Raw genomic sequence first — 26,810 nt, forward strand, 5'->3', positions numbered from 1 at the left:
TTGAACGATGAGAATTCAATCAAACCCGCTCCTGGACGGACGCCGTCGGCTGACATGGACTCTTTGCTTTCCTCCTCGTCCGGTTCGTCAGAAGAGAGGCTCCCGTGGGCCGCGGGTTCTCAGCGTTCGCTGCAGTCTCACGCGTCAGACGCGTCTCCGTTCGTGGAGTACAGGCCTCCCGCGCGCGACTCCATCTCTGTGCCGCCGCACGTGCTGTACGTCACGGTGGGGCTGGTGCTGGTCGTTGTGGCCACGTACGCGATTGTGGGTCACCTGATCGATGACCTGCTTCGTGACCTGGCAGGTACCGTCAGCGGCCGCGTGTCGTTCTCCCGCATCCCCGGTGTTGTGTCGTGTTTCTGCTGTTTTCTCAAGTAAGCCTTTGTTTGGTTGGACGTCTGTTGCGGTACTTGGCGTTTCATTTGGGTTCAGACTTAAATGTGCATCGCCTTCCTTCTGACTGTCAATCCGGGCCACAGAAATGGCAGTTCTGTGATTTGCATGTAAATCTTGTGCAAATGGCAGCTACTGTCATTAAAAAAATAAAACATTGTTTTTATGATATCGACACACGGTCCACATGTTTCCATCCTCTTGGTTCATCTGATTTTCTGTATGTTTCCTGTTTGTGTGTGTTGTGATTATTGTTCCTGAGTCTCTGTTTGTCCTGATCATGAAACAGTTAGAAGCTTCAAGAAAATCCTTTTCCAGCATCTTCTGCAAAATTTGAGCAGTGACTATGATATTTGAGGTCCATCTTTTCACACATCTTTTGTGCTCAAACTTTCACTGAGGCTCAGGGAAACACACTGCTCTATACACGCGTAAGATCAAGTGCTGCCATTACGGCACATCTGCACTGAGTTGCATGTTTCCTGTGCGTTTTTAGAATCATCTGTTGTATTTGGTGCCAACATCTGCAGCATAAACACACAAACCAATAATCACGCACAAGAACTCGTGCATTAAGATTGATACACAAATATTAAACAAATATTTAAGTGTAAATATTTATGCATTTAATATAAGTGATTGATATTTAGCTTAAATATCTATATGTTGCTGTGCTCGTGGCTGATTCCCAGTGAGCGCACGCGCGGATTGCTTGAATAAAGCAGTGAGGAAGTGTCTCGTCATAAAGTAGGATGTGTTGTGGCCCGTGTTTTTATATGTCTGTTTCTTCACATGAACTGAATGGTTTTCATCGTCTCTCCTCAGACTGGGTCTTCGGCCCTAAAACTGAAGTGGGTGATGCTGAGAGCGGCCGTGAAGAGGAGAGGGTTCGGCTCGAGGAAGAGCGAGCCGGTCTGCTGCCGGGATTCGACATCAGCGATCGGCATCATCTCACAGGATCCGGCCTTCATTACATCACGTCACTATGAGTCCACACGCAGTCTGTGCCGGCTGTCGTTATTCTTCTAATGTTTTTACATTGTCTTTAACACGTTTTTATCAGACCAGATGCTGTTTTCGCTGCTGTAGAAAAGCAAAGTGTAGATATCAGGTTTAAGTATGAAAAGAGGGCGTGGCTGTGTGCTCGTTGTGATGTCATCAGCGTCATTGCTGTGTTCATTAAAATGAATTCTGGGATGGTTCATGTTTTGGCCCTGTGTATATGTAAAACCGAAGGCATAAACGATGCAAATGAGATCTAGAATTAAAGCCTCTCCTCATTAGGAACCAACAGCTTGTTGTGTCTGATTCATCTTTATGAGCTACTAGATTATTCTAAAGCCTGTCTGGATCAGAAACATGTGAGATGTTCAGCGCTAAAACAGCGCAGCAGAAACACGTGAAGCCCTTCGAGAGCCCGCAAATCAGAGGAATGAAATACATCACGCTAAACTAATGCTGACCTAGTTTCATCTGCCGTTCAGAGATTTACATTGTTTTAGGTTTTACACGTGCTGCAACACCATTCAAGGCGTTTATCTTTTATTAATAAAGACGAGTACTGTGTGTACCTGTTCTCTCAGTTCATGATTAACCCTAACCATAACTAGTCTGTAAGCCGTCTCAAAGCTGGATAATATCTGCTGATAAAGCCTTTGACCTTGAGCGTCTCAGCCAATCGCAGCGGCGCACATGCGTCCGTCAGCCTCCATCCTTTATTCTTCATTCACTGCTGGAGATTCAGAGGAAGGGAAAGACACGATCGTCCAACACTATGATTTCTCCGGACGGATGACGCCTGACCCTCATCACGGCCTGTGAACAGACTCTCATCCGGATGGTACGTATTGAGTTACACATCCACACTTTCAGAAGCTTACGACGTATTTATAGCGTGTTTGAGGTGCTTCGTCGAACAGAATTACATAACAGGTCCTGAAAAAAACTCTAGAATAAACTGACATTTCAAAAGCAGAATACAGTGAGTGTTTTGAGCTCAGTGAAATACTGTGTGTTGTGAAACTATCAGGATATATTATGACTGCCGAGAGACTCTGGAACGATCTGTGCTGAGATGGGCTCGGTGATCACTGCATAGCGGGATTATGGTTAAGGTTAGGGTCAGTTGTTCTTGTGTTAATGTTAACTTTAAGAATGTGTTGAAGTTATGGATAAGAGCGTGATGCCCAGACCGCATGAGCCTCCTCTGCTGCCCCCCTCTGGAGAGGAGGAAGTTTTCTTCAAGAATTACATCCCACCTGCTCGAGACGCCATCCATCTGCCCATCCACATCTTCTACATCATCCTCGCCTCCATCATCATAGTGACGACGCTCTACGCCATCATCGGGCACCTCATCAAAGACCTGATACACGACTTAGCCGGTGAGATGACGCGGTTAAACATCACTGAGGGTTACGGTCCTCACGTACTAGTATTAAATACTCTAACCCAGGGGTGGCGAACTCCGGTCCTGGAGAGATGCATCCCTGCAGAGTTCAGCTCCAACCCTAATTAAATCTCACCTGCCTGTTGCTTTCTAGTCACCCTTCAGACTTTGATTAGCTTGTTCAGGTGCGTTTGATCGGGGTTGAAGCAAAACCATGCAGGGCTGCGGCTCTCCAGGACCGACGTTCGCCACCCCTGATCTAACCCTAGTAAAGGCTTTACAAACTTTCTGAAGTTAGTGTCTCCCTAAATTAGGGTCACCAACGCTTCCTAGAATAAAGAGGCAGCTATTAATTAGTATTGATTATGTCCCAGATGTCACTGGTGAATATCCAGTTTACACGCCACTATGTGTTTGAATAAATCTTTAACGATTTGATCTGATGAAGCCAGTGACCAGTTCTTTCTCAGAAGTGTCACTCTGGAATGCTTTGGTTAACGACGGTTAACTCAATCACACCATTACCATGTTAAACAGATCAGGTTTGTGACGGTAACCGTTCATCTCCTCCACGTCTCCATGCAGACTATTTGTTCGGCCAGCAGCCGGAGGAGGTGCCGATCAACCTGTGCGAGACCAAAGACAAATTCATGGCCGACTGGTGTCCGGAGACCAGCCCGGAGCTGGAGGAGATGGCCCGCGCCGAGGAGATCCGGGTGGTGATGGAGGGCGCCAGGTACACCCCGGCCATATGGATCATCTCCGACGGGATCGAGCCCAGAGCGCCACGCAGCAGCCCGCGGGTCGCATTTGGCAAGAACGTATAGGGTGCAGCTTCTACAGGACGACAGGATGAGGACACTTATGAGAAGCAGAAACTGAGAGTTGAGCAGAAATCAGACTCACAGACAGGAGAACTGCAGCACTGACACACCCTCATCCATCACCTGAGCACAAACAGCAATATATTTCAACACAGGTGACTAATGTTCGGGTTTACAGTGACTGTGCATCAGTTGTGCTGCTGGTCTCTGCTGGTACTCCAACTTCCCAGATTCATTTGCTCTAAAACAGTGGCTTTCAGTCCTCATCCTGGAGACCCTCCGTTAGTTTGTTTGGGCCAAAAATGAGCCCTAAGCTAATGAGCTGATGATCTGAATCAGGTGTTTTAAAAAGGAAGACATGCAATTCGGGTCCCCATCAGCAGAACTGAAAAACACAGCTCTCTGAGTCTCAAACTGAGATGTGAAGAGCGCCATCTGGTGGAAACACAGCACGACTCCAGCAATCTGCACGATTTAAAGAAGTCCACTTCCAAAACAAAGATTCACATATAATGTAGTCACCCCCTTGTCATCCAAGATGTTCATGTCTTTCTTTCTTCCATCGTGAAGAGATTATGTTTTTTGAGAAAAACATTTCAGGATTTTTCTCCATATAATGGACTGATGTGGTGCCCCGATTTTGAACTTCCAAAATACAGTTTAAATGCAGCTTCAAACGATCACAAATGCGGTTGTAAACGATCCCAGACGAGGAAGAAGGGTCTTATCTAGCGAAACAATCAGTTATTTTCATGAAAATAATACAATTTAAATACTTTTTAATCTCAAACACTTGTCTTGTCTTGCTCTCCCTGAACTCTGTGTATTCTGGTTCATGACAGTTAGTGTATGTCGAAAAACTCCAATCGTATTTTCTCCCTCAACTTCAAAAATCATTTCAGAATCATCCTACATCACTGCAGAAGAACAGACACAGTGTTTACAAAGTGAACATGCAAAGAAGATCAAACACCCTTAACAAAAAAGGTAAAACAGTGATATAGGACGATTTTAAAGTTGAGGGAGAACATGAGATGGGAGTTTTTCCACATTATTACACTAACTGTCATGAACCAGAACAACAACAGTCCAGACAGAGTAAGACAAGACGAGCGTTTGACATTAAAAAGTATATACATTGTCTTATTTTTATTAAAATAACCGATGGATTCACTAGATAAGACCCTTCTTCCTCAGCTGGGATCATTTACAACCGCATTTAAACTGTATTTTGGAAGTTCAAAATGATACCAGTCCATTATATGGAGAAAAATATAAACATAATTTCTTCACGACTGAAGAAAAAAGACATTAACTTCTTGGATGCCAAGGGTTTGTGAATTGCTGTTCTGGAAGTGGATTCTCCTTTAAGCATTGAAACATTTCCCTTATTCAAGTCGGTATGGGCTATAAGCATGTGTACCACAGTTTCACTCTCTATGCAAAAAGAAGAAAAAAGAGTGAGGCTTTGTGATTCATCATAATGAAGCCAGTCAGAGCAGCGTAAGCACGTTTTTAACGTTTTAACACGAACTACTCTTTTCCAACATAAATGTGTTTTTTTTATCAGATACTGGTGTGTTAAAATTGGATCGCAACATATGAAATGGTCCGAAAATACTGTGTTTGAAATGAATTGTTTCATTTGCTGCTCTTCTACGTACAAACATTCCCTGAAGAATTATGAATGCCTTTTAAATCCACTGATTGGAATTTGCAGCCAAACAGGATGTAGAATTGTAATTCAAGGCTGAATTTAAGCAAGAATGAATAAAACAGTGACATTCAAAGAGATTCACTGTCATCAAACACACAACACACCGAAAAAACCCACAACAAATTCCTCGTGTGTTTGCGCACATCTGGCGAATAAAGCGGATTCTGATTCTGATTCTGAATAGACTATTTCCAGAATCACTACACGATATTCAGGCACAAATTATTTACACTTATAAACAAACATTTCACTATATTAAATCACTGAAATTCACATGTATTAACGTAAATGCTGATAAACCTTATTTTACAAATGAAAACGCTCAGTAAATGTAAAGGAGATTTCTATTGTCCTCTTAATTGAAGCGCTGAAGATCACGTTGATCAGCGCAGAGACACGCATGCGCATTACAGCCGATGTTCTGATGTGGTTCGGCTGATGTAGGTCAAATGTAGCCTGAATGAGTCCAGAAGCAGCTTGACACGGACCTGTGAATGTAGGACAGTCAAACCGAACCGAACCGAACCGAGCGCGCGCGCGCAGCAGCTGTCCTCATGCACGCGCACAGAACGATCTACAGCGTTGTCGTCGGTTCTGTCTGTGAGGAATAACGACACGCCGAGCGATGGAGGAATGATCGGGAACGGCCCGGTGTTTGATGATGAACTGGAGCGACGGAGCGGCTGCGACCGAACGGTGAGGATCAATCACGGCCTTTATTTCATCTCTGCGCTTTGATTCTGAATGGATTCACATGAATCCGCTCATCGGCGTCACACACACGGCCATTTCATTTCATTTCATTTCATTTCATTTCAGCAGCGTTGTGTTTTTGTGCTGATACAGTTGATTTGACATCAGAACTAATATTCGCGTTTCGCATGAGGGTTTTAGAGGTTCATTCATGGAGGAGATCGATGCATGACCGCACGCACCTGATTCAGTACAAGAGGGAAATGCATCATTAAATCTGTGTGAAACCTCATCCGTTCATCAAATAATGTGAACTGTATATTTCAATGAGTTAAAAGTCCTCCGTCTTCCTCTCATAAGCAGCAGTGCTGTAAACCTGATCAGACATGATCAATCCACCGGTGATCTGTCATTCACGTGATACGGTTTTTGCATTCTCATCTGATTTTACAACTCCATTATTGGCTTCCCACGGCCTTCCAGAGCGGAGTAAAATACAGACAGACAGACAGACAGATCACAGCAGTGACAGGAGAGAAAGACGTGATTCATGAGGTTCATTATTGCAGATGTCAAATGGTCCAAACCCAGATGTTACTGGACTGAACTCTCATTTATGTTCCATTGAAGGATCCGCTTTGTGTCGGATGATTCTGCTAAATCAAATCGGACCCAAATGAGTCCGTGGTTGTGACTCAGTGAGAGCGCAGACATATAAAGGAGCTCGGATCAGCTGATGAGACGTGTTTGAGTTCAGATGGAGGTCTTGTGATCGCAGGCTTTCTTGTCTTGGCAGATCTGAGCACAGTTTTAGACGTCGTTGTGATCCGTCTCTTTCTCCAGAGGAAGCTCATGTTTCTGAGGTGTTTTTCTCAAGATTAACATTTGAGAACCAGGCTTTGAGATGAACCGAGTGTGTGTTGAATGTGAAGACTGTCATTTACTCATTTACACCGGACTCGTGTGTGTTCTGGTTTATGAGGATATGAGTGTATAATGACATGGGTACTACAATGTAAACCGGGTTTATGAAGTTTACACTTCCTGTGTCCCGTACACCAAAAGGCTCATTGAACAGCTCATTTATTCTGACGTGTTCCAGTTCTTTCCAGCCCTTTGTTCATTTGGATCTGCTGTTGTTCGCTCAGGAGAATGTTTCGATGCAACATTGACATTTTTCCAGAAGTTATTGATTCGTTCTGTTATTAATCTAAATCTTTAATTTGCCGTCTTAAATTGAAGTTGATGTCTGTTCTCCAGCTGTCATGTTACTGCAGGACATTGATCTGTTATTGGTGAAATTGGCTTTCAGTACTGATGATGATGATGATGATGATGTTGTATGTAGTGACAGTGGATCTGTTGTTCACTCTTACAGCTGCTGTGATGCTGAGCATCGTCTGCGTGTGTCTGTACAGGCGTGTTGTCACGTGTTTCAGACGTGTTTGTATTTGGGTCGGTAACATGCCGTTTTCATTCTGGTGTCGTAAGTGAATTTTAAAATATAAAGTTAACTTTTAAGTAAAAAACTTAGACCCAATCCCAATTCTATTTTATACCCATTCACCAACTCATTCCCCTTGTTCCTTGAATCAGAGCGTTTCTGTTTACTGGGGGGACCAGCACCTGTCAGTGTGTACAGACATGAAAATATACTTTCGTGCTGTCAGTTATGATGTAAGGGTAAGGAAGCTTTAGCGGTTTTATTTTTTAAAAATTTTTTTGCAAACATTTCTTTACATAATATGGCCTTTAATACGAACACACGATTGAACGTAACATAAAACAAATGATTACTTTTCATTAAAATCTGTATTAATGCAAATAATGCTTACATTTATGGGTCTTCTTGTTCACTCGGGCAGCATGTTGGCGCTGTAGCCGGTTTATGCTGAGATAATCGTCATACCCCTTAATCTGAAGTGTGGTCCTGAAAAAATCTTTGTTTGAAGAGCTGTCTGGCCTTTCCCCGTAACCCTGCGCCCCCAACCAAAAGAGAATCGAGACACCACTACCCCTGCACGTGTAATTCTTCCTTCTTCCAAAAAATCCTTTTGTGCTTGTGATATGAGTTAGGGTTAAGACCTTAAATGTCATTTTATATCAAATCTGGTGATGTTCCATTCCTTCAGTCAGGCTGGTTCTCCTGGTCAAAACATGGAAGAATTGTTTTCTGTTTTGTGTGATTGTTTTATTCACTGTCCAGCTCTGTTAAAGTACAGCGACAAAAGCAGTTCAGTAATGAACTTATGATTTATGATTGAGTTATGGATTCCTGTTCTGTTTTCTCAGGGATTTTCTTTTGGTTGGAGAGGATAATGAGTGCAGATCTGCTGGTTACATGACAGGTAACACACACACACACACACACACACACACACACACACACATGTCTGGTTTATTATCTTTGTGGGGACTCTCCATAGGTGCAATGGTTTTTATACTGTCCACACTGTATTTTCTATCCCCTTACCCTAACCCTACCCCTAAACCTAACCCTTACAGAAAACTTTCTGCATTTTTACTTTCTCCAAAAATCTCATTCTGTATGATTTATAAGCTTTTGTACCCATGGGGACCTCAATTTAGGTCCCCATCGTGACACGAGTCCCCATTAGTATGTGTGTATTCAGGTTTAAGTCCCCACCAGGATATATAAACCAAAAGCACACACACACACACACACACACAGACTTTTTGTGTCCCTGTGTTTATAGTGCATATATATGTGTGTTTAGACATATACATACATAGTATGTTTAACAAGTGTTTGTGTGTTTGTAGATTGTCTAAATGAAGACACTGATAAAGTTCCTCTTCAGACGCACCCGCTGAGAGAATTTGAACAGGTGAGATTTTGTGTCTTTGTCTGCCGTGGTTCAGCTCGTCTCGTATATAATTGATCAAATGAAACGACTTCCATCAGTGAACTAAAACAACCATCTGTTTTCAAACGTATGTTGTGGGACGCTGGAGTCTGTTTCGGTGGCAGGGAAACGCAGTGGACAGACGTCCGTCCATCACAGATCCACAGTACAGTGAATGAGAACGTGTGCATTGTGAATCTGTGCTGCTCTCTAGCGCAACCCTGTGCTGTTTTGCTGTATTACATGTGTCAGTGGATGTAACGCCTCACACATTTTTTATCTTTTGTCCTCACTGAAACATTTACATCAGTTCTTTGGAATGTCAAACATAAGTGTGTTTTCATCTTTGTTGGCTTGTAGCATTAGCGAGAGACGTGTGTGTTGATGCAGCGTTTACTCGCCCGTCATGTTCACAGGTGACGTCTAAACAACAATGCTGTTAAATATGCAGTAAAGGCCATGTGTTGATGGTAAATCATCATCATCCAGGTGGATGCTGTGCACTGGTGGTGGTTGAGGAGATTCCCCCTTCTATGTAAAGCGCTTTGAGTGCCCAGAAAAGCGCTATATAAATGTAAGGAATTATTATAATTATTATTATTAAATGTTGCCACCAGCCGTGCAAGCTGGATGTGGGACGACCGTCTCAAAATAGCGTCCGGCTGCTGGCTGACGTACCGTTGTATTACACTGGAACAATGTTGTGTCTCTGAGTTTTGCTGTGAGGTGCAGAAATACTTTATATGAGTTGCTCGTTTCGCTCTGCTGCTGGATTCTGAGCTCATTCTTGAGGAAAACACTTTTACACTCTAAACCACAGCAGATGATGAGTGTTAGACAGTTTCTCATGACCTTAAAACATCGTCTGATTGATTTTGATTGATGTACATGAGCGGTCAAAAGTTTTGAATAACTGAGATTTGTTTTTTTAAAGCAGTCTCTTCTGTTCAACATGGCAAAAACGTTTTCAACATTGCTAATAATCATAAATGTTTGTTGAGCAGCAAATCAGCATATTAGAATGATTTGTGAAGGATCATGTGACACTGAAGACTGGAGTAATGATGCTGAAAATTCAGCTGCGCATCACAGAAATAAATTACAGTTTAACAGATATTCACATAGAAAACAGCTCATTTAATATCTAATAACATTTCATTGTTTTTAATGTATTTTTGATCCAATAAATGCAATGCACTGAAGAGACTTCTTTCAAAAACATCATAACATCTTAATTATTACAAACATTTGTCCAGTAGTGTATCTGGTGGCTCAGTATACGGTGATGTCGGTTATAATCAGTACAGCAGGCAAAGATGAAGCTCAGATATAAGAGAGTTTGTACTGAAGTCTCATGTTTTGATCTCGATGTCATTCCCAGACTTACATTAGTGTGATTCCAAAGTCTTCATCATCATCATCATCACTATTATTCTGGCGTGAGGGAATGACAGCAGGTGCGTCTGACTGCTGGTGTATTTATAGATGTTGTTCTCCAGGGCCGTGAAGCACACAGTGATGCCAGTAAAGAGTCTGACAGCAGCCGGTTCAGAGTGAGTTACGTAACACAGTCAGACCAGCGATCGGACGGACGGACGGCTGCCGTGGGACTCGTGATGGCCCTCAGTGGGTTTATCTGAGGCGAGTCTAGAATAAACACACGTGAACCGCTGCTGGGACGGTTCCTCCTGCTGCTCCTCACGGCCAGTTATTATTAGCGAGTCGGTTTCTGAGCGTCGACTCGGATCTGGAGGAGCGGCCGACCCTGATGGAGCCAGTCCAGCGTGTTCATAATCATAGTCATGTGATCTCACCTCCATCTCAACCCTCTCTGATCGTCTCCCGTGTGACCGCAGCCTGTCCTCCGGTTGGCTCGTCTCTGGCCTGTCAGGGATTCCTGGGATTTCTTCCAGAGTAAAAACAGCTCTGCCGTCTCTATCTCCGTCCTAAAGCTCAACATGGAGTCACGGCTCAGCGGCCCGGGGCCCTCGTAGCGGCCCTTCATTCTCTGTGTGTTTGAGCACGAAGATGGCGCGTGAATGCGATCGGTCGTGCAGCAGCGGATCTTTCGTTTGTTTTGTGCTGTTGTAGTTTTAGTGTTTGATTAGTGCGATGTGTGCGAGCGGCGGCAGACGGACTGTGTGATGATCTACACACACACACACTCACATTCACACACTCCCGCCGGACATGACTAACACTTACCGAACTCTCTCACAGCACCTCAATGACCTGAAGAAGGAGAACTTCAGCCTCAAGCTGCGCATCTACTTCCTGGAGGAGCGGATCCAGCAGAAGTTTGAGGACAGCAGCGATGAGATCTACAGAACGGTGAGACGACGGACGCTTTGGGATCTGCTGTCTGAACGTACATCAAAGCGATGAACGCGAGCGACAGCTTTACATTTCATAACAAGCAAAATGCAATAGCCTAAAGATCTTTGTCAATCATAATAATATAAATTGAATTTGTTTAGGACATTTGTACATAAAAAACAATGTATAAATGTCTTATTTTTAAAAAAATCAACATAAAATGCGTGTCGTAGCGCAGAAGCGGACGTGATCCGCGTGTCGTGTGAGAGATATTTGGTTTCACCTCGATGGAAAAACTTGCATTTGTTAATCCTGAACATCTTTTTATTTGATGTATTCTACATTGTTTTTAATCTGCTGATTTGACCGGTTTAATGTTGTCTAGCTGCTACATTCATTAGATTTGGTTAAAATTACAAGAATTACTTAAAATCATTTTGGAAGCATCATGTTGTTCATTACACGATCAGTAATGGCGTTGTGTGCCGTCTTTTTCGTGAGGTATTTTATATATAATAATATGTCTTTGAAATTGTTTGCACAGATATTACAGTGGTCAACATTTGAAGTGGATCAGAAAAGTTGATCAAAGTTGTCCTAAGACAAGAACGGGTATTGTTTTGTTTTTAAGACAACTTTGATGAAAGGTTTTGATCCACTTCAGATGTCGACTGACTACTATATTTGAACTGAACTGAGCTGGACGATGACGTCACTGAACTGACATTAACTGCAGATTGAGTGTTCGATATTTATTTATACTAGTTACTTTCTGAAAACAATATAACAATTGATTAAAATCCCCTCATTAAACCATGTACAAACCCATCCAAACATGCTGTAGGATATTGAAATACAGGCTAACGTGTGTATTGAAGTAAGTGAAATGTATTTATATGAATCTGATTTAATATAAACATGATGTCTCTGCTGCCTAATGTGAACATTAGATGTTTGTTGAGCGAGAGCAGCGCCCGTCTGAAGAGTTCATGTGATGGTTAGGGTGATTTTATGCTTGTGATGCATCTCTGATCAGATTTCTGCTACAAAACACCAAAAAATACACACAGTGTCTTTTCCCTCAGAACTTTCCTTGAAAGTGTCTCAGAGCTCACGAGGAGTCACTCAAGAGTTTACATACAGCCCTAAAACGCTTCTAAACGTTCTGGTACGTAACGCACTAGTTCTGCTCATGTGTGTTTCAGCAGGTAAACAGTCGACAGCTGTTCACTTCACTTGTGCTTTAGTTTCAGCGCCGCATTCCAGTCCACTAAAAATAACCTGTGAGATACCAGAACCGCCTGTTAAAGGACACTGATTAATCGCACACACACGCGTATCATTTGAAGGGTAATGTGAGAGTGTTTCATCTGCTGATACGAAGAACTGTCATCTTCTGCTGTCGTGTGAACAGACACATTTACAGATGTTTGGTTTGTTCCAGAACATCGAGCTGAAGGTGGAGGTGGAAAGTCTGAAACAGGAGCTGCAGGAAAAACAGCAACTGCTGGATAAAGCACTGTACGTACTCCTGTCTGTCTCTTATCAGTCTACATTCATCCTCCTCCTGCGTCTGTGCTCATGGGGACGAGTGAGAGAGACGGGTGTGACTGGTTTAATAGTTGGTTATCTGATCTTATGATCCTCATTCCCGTTTAAAAGAAGCTCACAGTTGAACATGCTCACAGACACGACGGCGTGAGCCATTCTGAGCCACGGCACAAATATGACGTGTGTGTGTGTGTTCTGGCCAGTTTCACTCAGATGAGTTAGTGTGATGTGCTGCTGGTTGTTTGTCAGCAGACTGACTGTCAGATGAACTCCAGCTGGAACCACAAAACACTCGATCCATCAATCACAGCTGTTACCCCTGCGCTCTCGACTTTTACTAGCTCAACATTTTTGATGTGATTTTTGACAGGACGGCAGCAGAGAGCCTGACCAATCACAATGAAGCGGAGCTGCAGCGACGGTGTGAAGAGAGACAACAGGAGATCGATCACATGCAGCAGGTGCTGGAGACCAAGATACAGATACTGCAGGAGGTACAACACACACACACACACACACACACACACTCGTTTGTTTTTGTGAATTGTGGGGACTTTCCATAGACTTCTATAGATTTTATACTGACCAAACGATATTGTCTATCCCCTAACCCAACCCTAACCCTAAACCTAGCCCTCACAGAAAACATGTTTGCATCGTTACACTTTCAGATAAACATCATTTACTATTTTTAATCATTTTTTAACATTGTGGGGACCGCAGGCCGGTTCCCACAATGTCAAAAATTTCAGGTTTTACTATCCTTGTGGGGACATTTGGTCCCCACAATGTAGCAAAAACAAGTACACACACACACACACACACACATTATAACAATGAAGTCTCCGTGTGGCAGGAGGCTCAGTTGGCGCGGGACGAGGCCGAGCGCATGGTCAGCATGACGGATTCTCACTCCCAGCATCCCTCTGTCACCATGGAAGTGGTTGCCAAGGAGACATCAGGAGACACGAGCAAACGGCCCGATGAAGATGCAGACAGAGAGAGGTGAGATAACTGTCACATTCGCCATTCCAACACTGTCGTTTTCCAACAATCTCACAGTCAGTGTTGTGTAAAACTGCATCAGCACTGAAGATACGAATACGACGGACGCACACAATGTCTCTTTAGTACTGACCTTTCAGTCACACCTACACACAACTAGATTTACATCTTGGTGAAGCTCTCCTCTCTGTCTCTCTCTCTCTCACACACACACGTGTGGGCTGTGTTGGTGTTGTGTGTGTGGTTGTGCAGGATCGAGCAGCTGAGTGCGGCGCTGTGCCGTAAGGAGCGGATGATCAGAGATCTGACGGAGGAGCGGACGGAGCTGAGACAGAGAGTGAGACACATGGAGGAGCAGCTGCAGCAGCTGTCTGTGTCTCTGCTGCAGAAAGAGAGAGACGCGCAGGTCTGTCTGCACACACACACACTCCTACACACACTTATATGTACACACACATGTCTGGTTTATTATCTTTGTGGGGACTCTCCATAGGTGCAATGGTTTTTATACTGTCCACACTGTATTTTCTATCCCCTTACCCTAACCCTACCCCTAAACCTAACCCTTACAGAAAACTTTCTGCATTTTTACTTTCTCAAAAAATCTCATTCTGTATGATTTATAAGATTTTGTACCCATGGGGACCTCAAGCCAGTCCCCACAATGTCAAAAATTTCAGGTTTTACTATCCTTGTGGGGACATTTGGTCCCCACAATGTAGCAAAAACAAGTACACACACACACACTCCTACACACACACAGATGCACAAGTCTGTCTGCACTCATCAACACTCAGAACTCAGTATCAGCTGATCAGACTTTATGTGAATTTCTGTGCACCACGTCTTGGAAATCTCATTTTAATGGAAAAACACCATCAAGTGCAGTTTAGACTGACAGTTTATCAAATCGTTTACTGTAACTGTGTGACCGTAATGATTGTTTCTTTATTAGTTTTATCAGGAGGAGTTGGGCCGCGAGAGGCTGCGTGTGCAACAGGAGATGCAGGTACGTGTGTTTCTCTGTACGGTTCGCCTGATCTTCTAACCCTAACCCTTATTTTGTTTGGGGACCAAAATCTATTTTTTACTTTACTGTAAGCTACTGAAAGACTGAAGAGAGAGCCTAATGTCTACCTCTCTGATGTCGATATATAACGTGTGTGTGTGTGTGTGTGTGAATAACGTGTTGCAAATGTTGTATTCTTGGACCATTTCATTTTGGTTCCTGAATTCCACCTTTCTGCTGGGAACTGTATAATTTTGATTTTCTAGATACAAAGTTGTCCCAGTCTTACTAAAAACAACACAAACTGATAGTTCGATTCAGATCAAACCAAGACTGGATTTTGTGATCTAATTTTCTTTCAAACAAAACATTTTCAAGATTCGATCCAATCCAATAGACAAAAACTGGCCCGAGAGCGTCACAGACGGCTGAGTTTGTTATTCACAGTCACAGTCTGACCTCTGCTGGTCCAAACGAGAGGCGACCTTGAGCTGTAGGAATGGACGTCCCGTCAGACGGTTCAGAGAGTTTGTTTACTGCCAGACGAGTGTTGTCTGGACCAGCCTGAGAAATTCTGCTGTTCTGTGTGATTTGAGCTGAAGAAACACATTTTATGATTCCACTGTTGGCATTTTATTCCAGATTTGAAAAAAAAAAATTTCCATAATTTTGGTACAATAGATTTTTGTCTTTGTTTAATTAAGTAGATGGATCTGTCGTCTTATCACTTGAGCTCTTATGGTCTGTGATGAATGTGGACTGAGTGATGCTTTATTTCTGAAGAAGTGAAGAGACTCTAATAAGAGTGTCAAACAGATGAACAGAAGTGTCAGATGATCAGATTCAACAGAAGCATAATCTGAGTCACATTTAAAATGGTCTAATAATGTGAAGCGCTGGCCTTGTGTAGACACTGTTGTTCTGAATTTGATTTTCATATCAAACATTTGATGACGGGGATGTTCAGATGAACAGAGACATTTGTTGTTGTTGTTGTTGTTATTATTATTTTTGATGCTCATTTAAAAAATAAGAGTGACAATTCTTCATGCCGAGTTTCTGAAGAGGGTGTCCGTGTGTGTCCGTGCGTATCTCGTGTGTGTGTCGGTGGGAGTTTTTAAATTGTAAATCAGTGTGGTGAAATACGCAAACAGAAGCTGAAAGGACGATCTGGTGAATGGAGTGTTGAACAGGTCTGAGTTCAGCTGCTTTCAGGGAGAGTCAGAGATCATATAATGTGATCATTTTGATCAAATAAAGAAAAAACAAAACATCTCCAGCGGTACGTGTTTGTTCAGAACAACCAAGCAGTCAGAACAGCAGATGAAGTTGTTGGAGGGTCAGTCGATCTACAGTTCCTCGTTTCCTCATTTTTGAGTGTTTTTTTTTTGTTTTGTTTTTTCTGTGCATTAATACTGCAAAACCACCGGTGTTTTGTTAGTATTTTTCTTGCTTTAACCACACTGGCTATGTTTGTGTCATGAACCACGACACATTTTACGCTACAATGATATTTGTGAAAAGCAAAATGTCTTGGCTTAGGATCTGATCTCCTTGAGCACATTTAAAGGTACATGGACACTTTTTTGCATGTTCTTCCACTAAAATATCGCTGGATGTGCACAGTGACTCCAAATGAGTGAAGTCACTGCATTGTTTTGAAAAACCTTTGATGTGTTCTGTAACCGTCAGGACGGTCTTGGGAAATCACATTCGTTATTCCTGTAGTAACAGGACAGGTGCACTATGGGAATAATAGAAGCAGATGTCTACAAATAGAAATAGAGCTGAATTATTCAATGCTGTTCATGGTTCTGTTTGTTCTGACATCATGTGTTTTACCTCAGATCACAGCAGCAAACACACAATTACATATTAAATAGCTTGACAAACAAACGATACGCTCCCTCCTCTGAGAAGGTTTTCATGTGGTCTGCGTCTCTCAGATACTCGAGCAAACAGGGAGAGACTTCAGATGTGCTCACTATTGTGTGTGTGATGAACCAGTCTTCTGTTCCACAAATAGATCAATATTACCACAGTCTGAATGTGAGTTTGCATAAACAACAACTGCAGCGGAGCAAAAGCACACGATGACACAAGAGCAAACTCATACAGAAACACAAACTCAGAGCGACTGGAACCTGTTGAGTGAGAATGAAACCCTCAGGGTGAAAACACACACTCTCTCACACACATTTGTTTTCGTGAATTGTGGGGACTTTCCATAGACTTCTATAGTTTTTATACTGACCAAACAATACTGTTTATCCCCTCACCCAACCCTAACCCTAAACCTAGCCCTCACAGAAAACATGTTTGCATTGTTACATTTTCAGATAAACATCATTTACTACTTTTAATCACAATGTCAAAAATTTCAGTTTTTACTGTTCTTGTGGGGACATTTGGTCCCCACAATGTAGCAAGAAGTACACATTAACACACACACACGCACTCTCTCTCTCTCTCACACACACACACACACACACACACACACACACTCACAGATCTCAGAATCTATATTAGTGAGCACATCTCAGACAATAGTTTCAATATCACTTTAAATGGTTAGTAAAAATGTAAATTCTCTAATTTACTGTGGAACACGAAAGAAGACATTTTGATAAATATTTTATACAATGCTACAATGTTGTAAATGATATTTTCCTTTGCCTTACACAGAAGAAAGGAAGTCATACAGGTTGAGTGAGTAAATGTTTTTGGCCGATTTGTCCCCTTTAATGATATTTACTAAACTGAGCCTCATAGAAATGATGGTGAAATTTACAGCAGAACAGGTATTGGCTGATTGAGGGACGTGTGACTCACAGGTCAGAGGTTAGGGTTCAAGGTTAGGGTCACTGTATGACGTTTTGGCTCTCACAACTGTAGACACAAACACTCCACAGCCTTTGTTTGCGTCTGTTCATGTAGTAACCTGATCTGATTTAATATCAGTTTAAATGACTGCGTGAACTGTCAAAATATATATACTAATAGAAAAACACGTGTCCTCCTAAAATACATATTCACATGAAGCACGCTGAGCCGGTCATCGTCATTCAGAGACTGTAGTGCGCTGTTTGTCCATTTATGTTGATTTATTTTCTGTATCTGGTGACATTAGAGCCGCTGCTGATCGCTGTCGGTCGGTCGGTCGGTCGGTCAGAGGGGCGCGCGGACACACAGAGCCGCTTCGCCGAGCTTTATTCTGACCAGGAGCACGAAAAATATCCCGGAAATATTGTACTTCACTGATCATCATTCTTTTTGTCGGCTTGGTCTGTTCCAGTCGATGTATTATTTACTGTCACGCGCATTATGGGGACTGACGCACCCCTCCTGTGAGAGATGGTTCGCGCCCGCGCTGCAGGTTTCGCGGCATCGCCTCCTTTCATCTCATCACGCGACCGCACCGGATCACCGGAGAATCTGATGTCTTTTTCACCGTCTCGCGCTGCGATGAGCCAGTAGCGGCGTCTCTCGGGGGTCTGACGTCATTCGCTCGTCGCTGCTGTCTGTTCCGGTGATGAAGGCTGACAGAGGACGCGTGTTCCGCATGTCGCGCGGTGAAACATGACACAGACCGAGAGCGCGAGCGCCAGACGCACGGAACATCGAGAACGGCGGCGTTTGTCCTCGTGCTTTTGACACGCATCAGAATCTCCGCCGGAGCTCACGGGTCCTCGATGCCTCTCTGCGCCAGCGCTCGTGGATTATTACTCATTTCTGTGATGCTTTCACGGACTGTCATCTGAGAGACGCCCGCAGCACTTCACGATTCCGAGCCGCAGCGTCTCATCGATGGTGATCGAGCCGCGTTCACGTTTGTTCATGATTTCGCCGTGATTATATATAAACGTACGATCGTGTTGTTTTTAAACGTAGTGGACTTAACGACATGAAACAACAGGACTGTTAATGGTTGGAATACAAATCCTTTTTTCTATTTGCTTTTGAACCACAGATCAGCTGCGCGTGTCCAGTGCTTTCAGGATCCGGCGAGTAAATGAAGGAGGTGTGTCGCATCTGCGCGCGCGAGCTGTGCGGGAACCAGCGGCGATGGATCTTTCATCCGGCCGCCAAACTCAACCTGCAGGTGCTCCTGTCTCACGCGCTGCGCCGCGACCTGCAGCGGGACGGACGCTGCGAATTCGCCTGCAGCAAGTGCACGTTCATGCTGGACCGCATGTACCGCTTCGACACGGTGATCGCCCGCGTGGAGGCGCTGTCCATCGAGCGGCTGCACAGACTCCTGCAGGAGAAAGAGCGTCTGCGCCAGTGCATCAGTGCCCTTTATAATAAAAACAATGGGCCGGAGACATCGGGCCCGACGGACACGTGCGTGGTCGACGTGTCCGGCCTCCACGACGCCAAGTACTGCGCCCTGCTGCAGGAGGACCTGACGTACTCCATGTACGAGTCGTGGGCGGAAGACGAGGAGCAGGTGCTGGAGTGCACCCACAATCCCCCGTGCCACCCGTCAGAGGGTTCCTCGTGCTGTCATCGCTCGCGGAGGTGCGGGGTCTGCAGGGCGTTGCGCGTGCCCGACTCTGACTACGAGGCCGTGTGTAAGGTGCCCAGGAAGGTGGCGAGGAGCGTTTCCTGCGGCCCGTCGACGCGTTACTCGGAAGCCGGAAGCGCGTGCGGAGAGGAACGGACTTCCAACACGCTGGTGCCGGACACGCAGCGGACGCCGTCGAGTTTGTCGGGCGGTGAGCGCACGCTCCGAGACCGCGAGAGCTCCGGCGGCTCGCTGGAGTCGCTGGATAAGAGTCGGCGTGACGATCGACGCTGCGACGCCGACTGTGAGGAGCATCTCTGTGCACCTGATGTTTCTCCAGCGAGACTCGCGCTGGCTTTTTCGCTGCTTCAGGACTGTGTGTATAGGCCCGTCCAGAGTCCGCAGGGCAGCAAACTTCCTGTTTTGATGAATCCTAGGTTTTTTAATGGAGGAGCTAAACCGGACAGTCCAGAGCAGGAGAACCTGTTCGACGGAGCGATCCGCATTCTGGTGGAGCCGGAGCCGCCTAGAATCCAGCTGGATCCGGCCCTGGAACTGGCCCGCCTGGAAGAGCTGTGGCAGCAGGTGCATGACGAGTACCTGCCCTTCCGGCTCAGGAGGGTCCCAAAGGTGAAGAAGTGCTTACTGTCGGGACAGTAAGGTCCTAGTTCGTTAGGGTCGGCGAACGTGGATGCGTTCAGACGACGCTCCCCGTGCGCTTTGTGCAGAGCAGAGGCGTTTACAGCCGTACAACCATATTTTTGGTCCGTGAGGTTCATGCGAATTTTAATACATGTTTTCTTTTGTTGTTTTGCACAATTTTCAGTTGTGTTATTGAGCCGCTACTTGAATCCTGAATTAAAAACAGTTGGAAAGCAGGAAACTAAAAAAAACATCTGAGGTGTCTTTATTTACTGTATTTTGGGTCCAGCACATGATCTGCTTATAAACAAAAGCTGAACCCGATCCATCAGAAAACTCTCGATTCATTTGAAACCCTTAAAGCCCAGACTGTTCCCGCTGGATATCAGCACTGTAAGAGCCGATGAAAGAAGGCACTGTTAGAGCCGTACCATCATCAGATCAGTGATGTTTTGTGTTCGCACATCTCTCTTTTACACTTTGTGCTGTAGTTCTCGCTTTGAGGGTCTTCTCTGTTAAGCCAATGATAACTATGCCCTTTTCAGTTAAATAGGTTAACATGGAGAGCGTGGCACCACCATTGACCTAGTTCTCTCTCAAAACCCCCGAGGGGGCGCGCGCACACACACAGCGACGTCTGACCTCAATGTATCCCAGTTAAAGGACCTCAGATGCTTCAGAATAAATGCACTCAAATGAAATACAGTCCAGCACCATTTAAACCAGATCAGGATCATTTACTGACAGGTTTTCTCAAACATGGACCTCAACACACTTTTGATTAAATCTGTCCTACACTGCCATTATGTGATCTGTGTCTGTGTCAGCTGGCTGATATTAAAAGCAAATAAAATCTTTTTTTTTTTTGTTATTAACCGAATATGACCAGTTGCAATAGTATGAATCTGATGTCTGTTGTTTTCTGTTGTATATTAAAATAGTTTGATGCTTGGTTTCATGTGAACTTGACTGTGTTTACCGTGTCTTCCAGAGTCTGATAGAAGAGCAGCAGTCGCAGCTGCATCAGTACGAACACGCCGCCGGACAGTGCGTCAATGAACTGCAGCAAGCGCAGCTACAGGTCGAGTCTTTGCAGAACAAGATCCATGAGAGCGAGACCAGCAACAAGGTAAAAGAGCTACATTACCCACAACACCACAGGGTTGTCCCAAGCCGGTCAAGCATTTTTGAACTGAACGGTATCGGCTCTCCTCAGCCTGGTCCTTATTTTACGTCGGCTGTCACGTCGGTGTCGTGCAGTCGGTGGCAGTGTACGTCTTTAAGTGGGTTTGCCAACCGCCATTAAAAGGAAAGAAGCATCGTGTTCAGTGTATTTGATGCAGACTTTTGTAACAGCCCTCTCATTCATTTAGCAGTTACTTGGATCTGCCGTCAGACTCTATGAGTCGTTGTTGTCATAAAGCATTGCTACGGGTTGAGTCTCGATTCGGATTTGACTGAAAGACTGGCGTTCTGACAACGGAAGCTTTATGCTTTCTAAACATATCTTCACTTTATGTTGCAGTTATTCTGCTTATTGTACATATAAGATGCATAAAGTTAATATCAGTAAACCCATATTCATAATTGTGAACACATTTTGTTTACAATGTGTACCATTGTAACATGTTTACATACGCCAATTCTGTATATAGAGTGTGCGTATGTGTAGAGAGAGAGTGTATCTTAGTTATATGCACACATATATTATGTTTACTTTCTGCACAGCTCTGAATACATTGCATTGATTTTAATAACTTTAACTTGCTTGAACTGTGCACCAAACACTAGGAACATACAAGTGTCAGATCGAGACTCATAGAGTCTCATAGAGACTCATAAAGTCTACTTAATATTCAGGGACTCTGATAGTGAGAGATGTTAGTGTTGATTGGTGTGTGTGTGTGTGTTTATTGTGACTCAGAAGCTGCAGGAGAAACTTTGTGAGATGGAGTCGGAGCTCGAGTCCATCAGACAAGCTGCTCAGAACCAAGAGAGAACCATCCAGAACCTCACCGACAGCCTGAGAACTAAAGACACAGAGGTCATTATACATACACACACACACACACACACACACACATATATCATAAAAGTGACAGATGTGATGTCTAGCGTATGTGAATAATGTGTTTCCTTCTCGTAAATGTCAGTAATGAAGTGATTGTGTCGCTGTGTGGACAGTGAGCAGCTCACTGGGGCCCGATTCACAAAAATCTTGAAACTCACCCTGAGTGAAAATTGATCTTAAGAAACTCCTTAACTTCTTTATAAGAATATTCATAAGTACAATTCTTAAATGCATAAAAAGTTCTAAAAAAAAATAAATAAATGAATGTGTGTGTGTAGACTCAAGAGCTGTATCATGTGATTGAGGGCCAGAACAACACGCTGCGTAAAATCACAGAGACCCACCAGCAGCAGCTGCAACACACACAGGTGAACACACACACACACACACTGATTCAGGCTGCTGTTTATAGATTTATGAATTTGATGGATTTGAATTGGATGTTTTTTTTCCCAGCTGAATGTTAAATTCAGTGTGTACATTTAATCTGTTCATGTTTTCATGGATTTGAAGTCACGATGTTGGTGTTACAAGCTTCATGCTGTACTGTTTGAGCTGCAGCAGCTCTTGATGAGTGTTTCCTACATGTCCTTTCTGTCTCTCTGTAGGCTCCAGAGGGCGCCGTGGACTCTGGTTCGGTTCTGGGCTTCCAGAGTTCTCTGTTCTCGTGTCAGCTGGAGTTGGAGGCGAGTCAGCGCGCTCACAGATCGACTCAGAGATGTCTGGAGGATCTGACGCGCTCACGAGACCGCCTGCAGAACGACCTACAGGAGGCGCTGCAGCACAGAGACGTCACTCACAAACACAACGAGGTGAGACCCGTCTGCTTTACCTGCACGTTAAACCCATCTAATCTACGGTCAGGTCAGGCTGCACGTACGTGCTATTGATGCGATACGGGTGTTTGCCGCCTTGTGTAATTGCTGCACCTGTCATTGTTATTGGTTAGTTTGTTCCTGTTTCACTTCTCATGGATGAGGCGCTGCTTTTACAGGGAAAAGAAACAGTTGCTATGAAAACGTATTTTTCTAAATAAGCATGTGACAAAAATAGGATCCCTTTTCTGTTCCTTATGGCAGTAGTCTTTCCCCGGTGAGTGTAGATGGGTTGTTGTATTAATTTGAATTTATTGTCTGTTGTTTTGTAATAGTACATACTGTTCATATTTCTTAGAAGAACATCACAAGTTTCCTTACTGTGAAACACTTACTGATGCTGTTTGTGAATAAAACAAAATATGGTGTTGGTATTGAATGTGAACTGATATTTAATTTTTTTTTTGATCACATTTCTTTGGGAAAAGAAAGCATGTAACATCACTACTACATGACGACCCTCAGGCCTGTGAATATAACGTGAACACGAGCTGCATGTCAGCAGAAGATGAGTCAGTAGGAGTGTTTTGGAGATCATTATTATTTCCGTGATTCTGATGTCTGTGTGTCCTATGTTTATCTGCTCGCAGGAGCTGCGTGAGACGATTGAGCAGCTGCGGTCTGAGCTGCAGGTCAAAGTGTGCGATCTGAGAGATCGTGAATCCGCGACGCGCTCGGAAATCACAGACCGAGACAAAACCATCGCGCAGCTACAGCAGAGCTTGTGCCGCAAAGACGCGCTGCTGCAGGTTAGGCTCTCCTTCATGCTGAAATCAACGCGCTTACGGGACCGTTCTTACGATGTTATTTTTTAATGCTGTTTTTCTTTCAGGAGTATTCAGAGCTGCTGAGTGACTCGTCCGACTCCAGCGGCCGCGTGGAGAGAGACGCGCTGCTGCACACGCTGAGGAGTCGCATTAGAGACAGAGACGCTGCGCTGGAGGTGTGTGTTCTCATGTGATCCATCACATCTGCGAGCACTCAGGATTCTTTCCGGTCTTCTATTGGTCTGAAATCTGAGCTCAATAGCTCTAATTAAAATTAAATATGTTCTGATGGGCTGTGCTTTGGAAACACGGAAGCCTTTCCCTTTTTTTTTTTTAAAGATGCTAATATAAAGACATTTGTTACAGTCTGACAGAAAGTCTTCATATCCAAAACCCACAGTGTTGCTGCATTTCTAGAGATCCACTATTCACACTGTTAGCATCTGTGTGTAAATACCGCTGTCTCGTGATCGTGATGGGATGAAACGTCTGTCAGTAACTGTTCAAGCTGAGTGTGTGCTTGTAGGTGGAAAGGGTGACCACACTTCCTTATTTTCCAGTACATGTCTCGGCTAGGACTTCTAAATTGCCTTTTGGCTTTGTTTTCCTGTTGACGTCAGGTGTGTTGGAGTTGATGCGGCGCTGCACAGAACAATCAGTGTATGACATCAAAGTACAGCGAGAGCCATTGAAAAGCACAAGGAGCCGTTTGCTCTCTGCAGTCCTCATATATTATGTGTATGTGTCTTTGCATTGCTTTGACTGAAAGCCGTAGGTTGATTATGTTCAGTGCCTGCACTTTATTGGTCAAAGCTCTTTTTCAGTCATTTTCTTCGGCAGCTATTAAAAACAGTAGCACAACAAAGCCAAAACCCAGCAATTTAGAAATCCTGGACTAGAAAATGTGACAAAATGCAACAGGAGCACAATGGAGGGGGAACCTGAGCTACATCTACAGAACAGGAGATCAATGAAACCTAGAAACCACCCAAACCTCCCTAGCCAGTGTTGCATGAGCATCAGTTTTCTTCTGGAAGTTTAGCAGTAATCTTCCTGTTGTGCGTTTCAGCGTTCAATCGATGAGAAGTTCCGCTGTCTGGAGGAGAAGGACGGTGAAGTGCGTCGACTGCAGCTGGTGCTCCGTGAAAAAGACAGAGACCTGGAGAGACTCCGCTGCGTCCTCAACAACAACAACGACACCATCACGGTGTGTGTGACGATCTGCACTAATTCACAGACTGCTCTGTTTAAGCGTGGCTGAACACTCTGAAATAGGTGTGTGTGTGTGTGTGTGTGTGTGAAGGGTTTGGATGCTCTGGTGCGCAGTAAGGATCTGGATTTGGAGAGGACACAGGAAATGTGCCGGAAACTCGAGTGGATGAAACAGCAGAGCGATGAGAAACACACACTCGCTGTACGGGAGAGAGACGGCATCATTCAGCAGCTGCAGACGGCGCTACGCTCACACAGCAGAGAGAGTGAGGTAAACGCACACGCTAGGCTAATCTCACTTACCGTACAGCAGCATAGAAACTCCACACTTTCTGTCTGTTTAAAACGTCTGATCATCTCTTAAAGACAAGCAGCCGGTGCAGTCTGTTCCTCTGTGTGTGTGTGTGTGTGTGTGTGTAGGAGCTCAGGTCAGTGATGCTGGGCAAAGTTTCTGCCGCTGACGTGCTCCAAGAGCTCCAGTCTCATCTGTCGATGAAGGAGCGTCTGTTTCAGGAAGCGATGTCAGACCGCAGCCGGCAGGCGCAGGAACACCACAGACAGCTGACGGAGCTGCTTGACACCATCGGCACCAGAGATCAGGACATGAAGGTGCAGCTGATCGTCAGTAACACGCTTCAGAACCTCCTGCTTTATCTTCTGATTATTTGCTCATTTGTTCAACATGTTTCACACGTTCCCCGTCGGTTTCTCAGGATTACGGCGAGAGGTTGGGACGGGTGATTTCTGAGCGATCGGGTCAGTTGCAGGAGTTGCGCCGGCAGCTGTCAACGCGAGAACAGGAGCTGAATGACGTGAACAGGGAGCGAGAGAGAGACGTTTCTGCGTCCAGAGAGCTGCAGAGACTTCAGGACGTTCTCAAGGAGAAAGATGCTTTCATACAGGTCACATACACACACACACACGCACACAGTTCGTGTTTACCCACCACGCAAGGTACGCAGTTGCGTTGCCCCCCAACCTCCGGATTGCGATTTCTCGCGAGCAATTTGGGTAAAAGTTTGTTTTGAAATGTAATGGCATCATTTCTTTGATTACAGTTAATCTTTTGGGCTTCACGAGATTCACACACTTCAGCTGTTATAATCTCCCATTCTACAGTGATTATTTACTAATGGTTGTATTACTTGTCAATTCATGGGTGAACTGAAAACAGTGCCACACGTGGTGAATGTACCGCGGTAATGATGTGCTGTGTGTGCAGGAGTTACTGCAGGGTCCGAGCGAGATGTTGAGCTCCACACCAGCAGCAACACAGGGTGAGTTTCACCACAACGTATCCCACATTAGATCAATTAAAATGATTGATTCTCCTCAGTCTGAGTGCGTGTGTGTGTGTTTGTTTGTTCAGGTGATACGGATATACAAGCCATCAGAGATGAGCTACAGCTAACCCTCAGGAAACACAGAGAGACTGAGGTAAAACACACACACACACACACACACACACACACACATATATATATATATATATATATATATATACGATATGATATGATGCAGTCAGAAATGTCGTTTGGAGTTAGAAAGATTGAGAAACACTGCACTAATTGTTTTTCTGTCCTCTTGTGTGTGTGTTCAGCGGGAGCTGTCAGAGTTGCGCTCTGTTCTGGCCGCAGGGCGTCACGACACATCGAGCTCCGATCAGCAGGTAACGTCATGAGACAACGGCCTGTCCGCACAAATGAGTGTGTATGTGTGTGTACGCGCTTACGTTCTGTCTGTGTGTGTGTGTGTGTGTGTGTGTCAGTGTGTCCTGCAGCAGCTCGTGTCAGAACAGCAGGCGCTGAATGTAGCTCTGAGAGCTGAAAAGGAGGTTTATCAGAAGCTCAGACGCATCCAGAGTCGGGACGACAGGTCAGAACTCAAGCACAGCTCGTTCACACCGTGCTCTGTGTTAAAATCCATCAGTCATGATGTTGATCTGCATGTGTATGAATGTGTTGTTGAAATT

The 26,810-nt window shown here is 44.4% G+C and overlaps 2 protein-coding genes across 8 annotated transcripts in view; both read left to right on the forward strand.

The window, feature by feature from the left end:
- The first annotated feature begins 1,960 nt into the window (after positions 1–1,960).
- Positions 1,961–4,338, forward strand: LOC127183369 (uncharacterized). The gene is made up of 3 exons (XM_051139386.1): positions 1,961–2,233; positions 2,559–2,777; positions 3,368–4,338. Exons 2-3 carry the CDS (start codon positions 2,561–2,563, stop codon positions 3,607–3,609), a joined length of 459 nt encoding a protein of 152 aa, XP_050995343.1. The 5' UTR covers positions 1,961–2,233; positions 2,559–2,560; the 3' UTR covers positions 3,610–4,338.
- A 1,391-nt stretch (positions 4,339–5,729) lies between these two features.
- wu:fj49a02 (myomegalin) overlaps positions 5,730–26,810 on the forward strand; it is a 37,961-nt gene continuing 16,880 nt past the window's right edge. For 2 of the 7 annotated variants that reach the window (XM_051139077.1, XM_051139104.1), the window contains exons 1-15: positions 17,936–19,901; positions 20,905–21,042; positions 21,838–21,957; positions 22,263–22,352; positions 22,593–22,796; positions 23,450–23,608; positions 23,692–23,802; positions 24,696–24,833; positions 24,930–25,109; positions 25,259–25,447; positions 25,552–25,740; positions 26,061–26,115; positions 26,208–26,275; positions 26,439–26,507; positions 26,607–26,713. In XM_051139077.1, the coding sequence (XP_050995034.1) occupies positions 18,777–19,901; positions 20,905–21,042; positions 21,838–21,957; positions 22,263–22,352; positions 22,593–22,796; positions 23,450–23,608; positions 23,692–23,802; positions 24,696–24,833; positions 24,930–25,109; positions 25,259–25,447; positions 25,552–25,740; positions 26,061–26,115; positions 26,208–26,275; positions 26,439–26,507; positions 26,607–26,713 (2,942 nt within the window). In that variant the 5' untranslated portion in view covers positions 17,936–18,776. Of the gene's footprint in view, positions 6,020–8,308; positions 8,365–8,800; positions 8,866–11,103; positions 11,215–12,643; positions 12,721–13,120; positions 13,245–13,606; positions 13,756–14,007; positions 14,162–14,710; positions 14,765–17,932; positions 19,902–20,904; positions 21,043–21,837; positions 21,958–22,262; positions 22,353–22,592; positions 22,797–23,449; positions 23,609–23,691; positions 23,803–24,695; positions 24,834–24,929; positions 25,110–25,258; positions 25,448–25,551; positions 25,741–26,060; positions 26,116–26,207; positions 26,276–26,438; positions 26,508–26,606; positions 26,714–26,810 lie in introns of those variants that run through there. The other 5 variants (XM_051139129.1, XM_051139084.1, XM_051139113.1 and 2 more) reach the window with 5 other exon arrangements.

This window comes from Labeo rohita, chromosome 2, assembly GCF_022985175.1.
Source record: "Labeo rohita strain BAU-BD-2019 chromosome 2, IGBB_LRoh.1.0, whole genome shotgun sequence".
Lineage (NCBI taxonomy): Eukaryota > Metazoa > Chordata > Actinopteri > Cypriniformes > Cyprinidae > Labeo > Labeo rohita.

Coding starts and splice junctions, on each gene's coding strand:
- LOC127183369 (XM_051139386.1), top strand. CDS start 2,561: ATGGATAAGAGCGTGATGCCCAGACCGCATGAGCCTCCTCTGCTGCCC. Junction 2,778..3,367: donor CCTGATACACGACTTAGCCG/GTGAGATGACGC, acceptor GTCTCCATGCAG/ACTATTTGTTCGGCCAGCAG.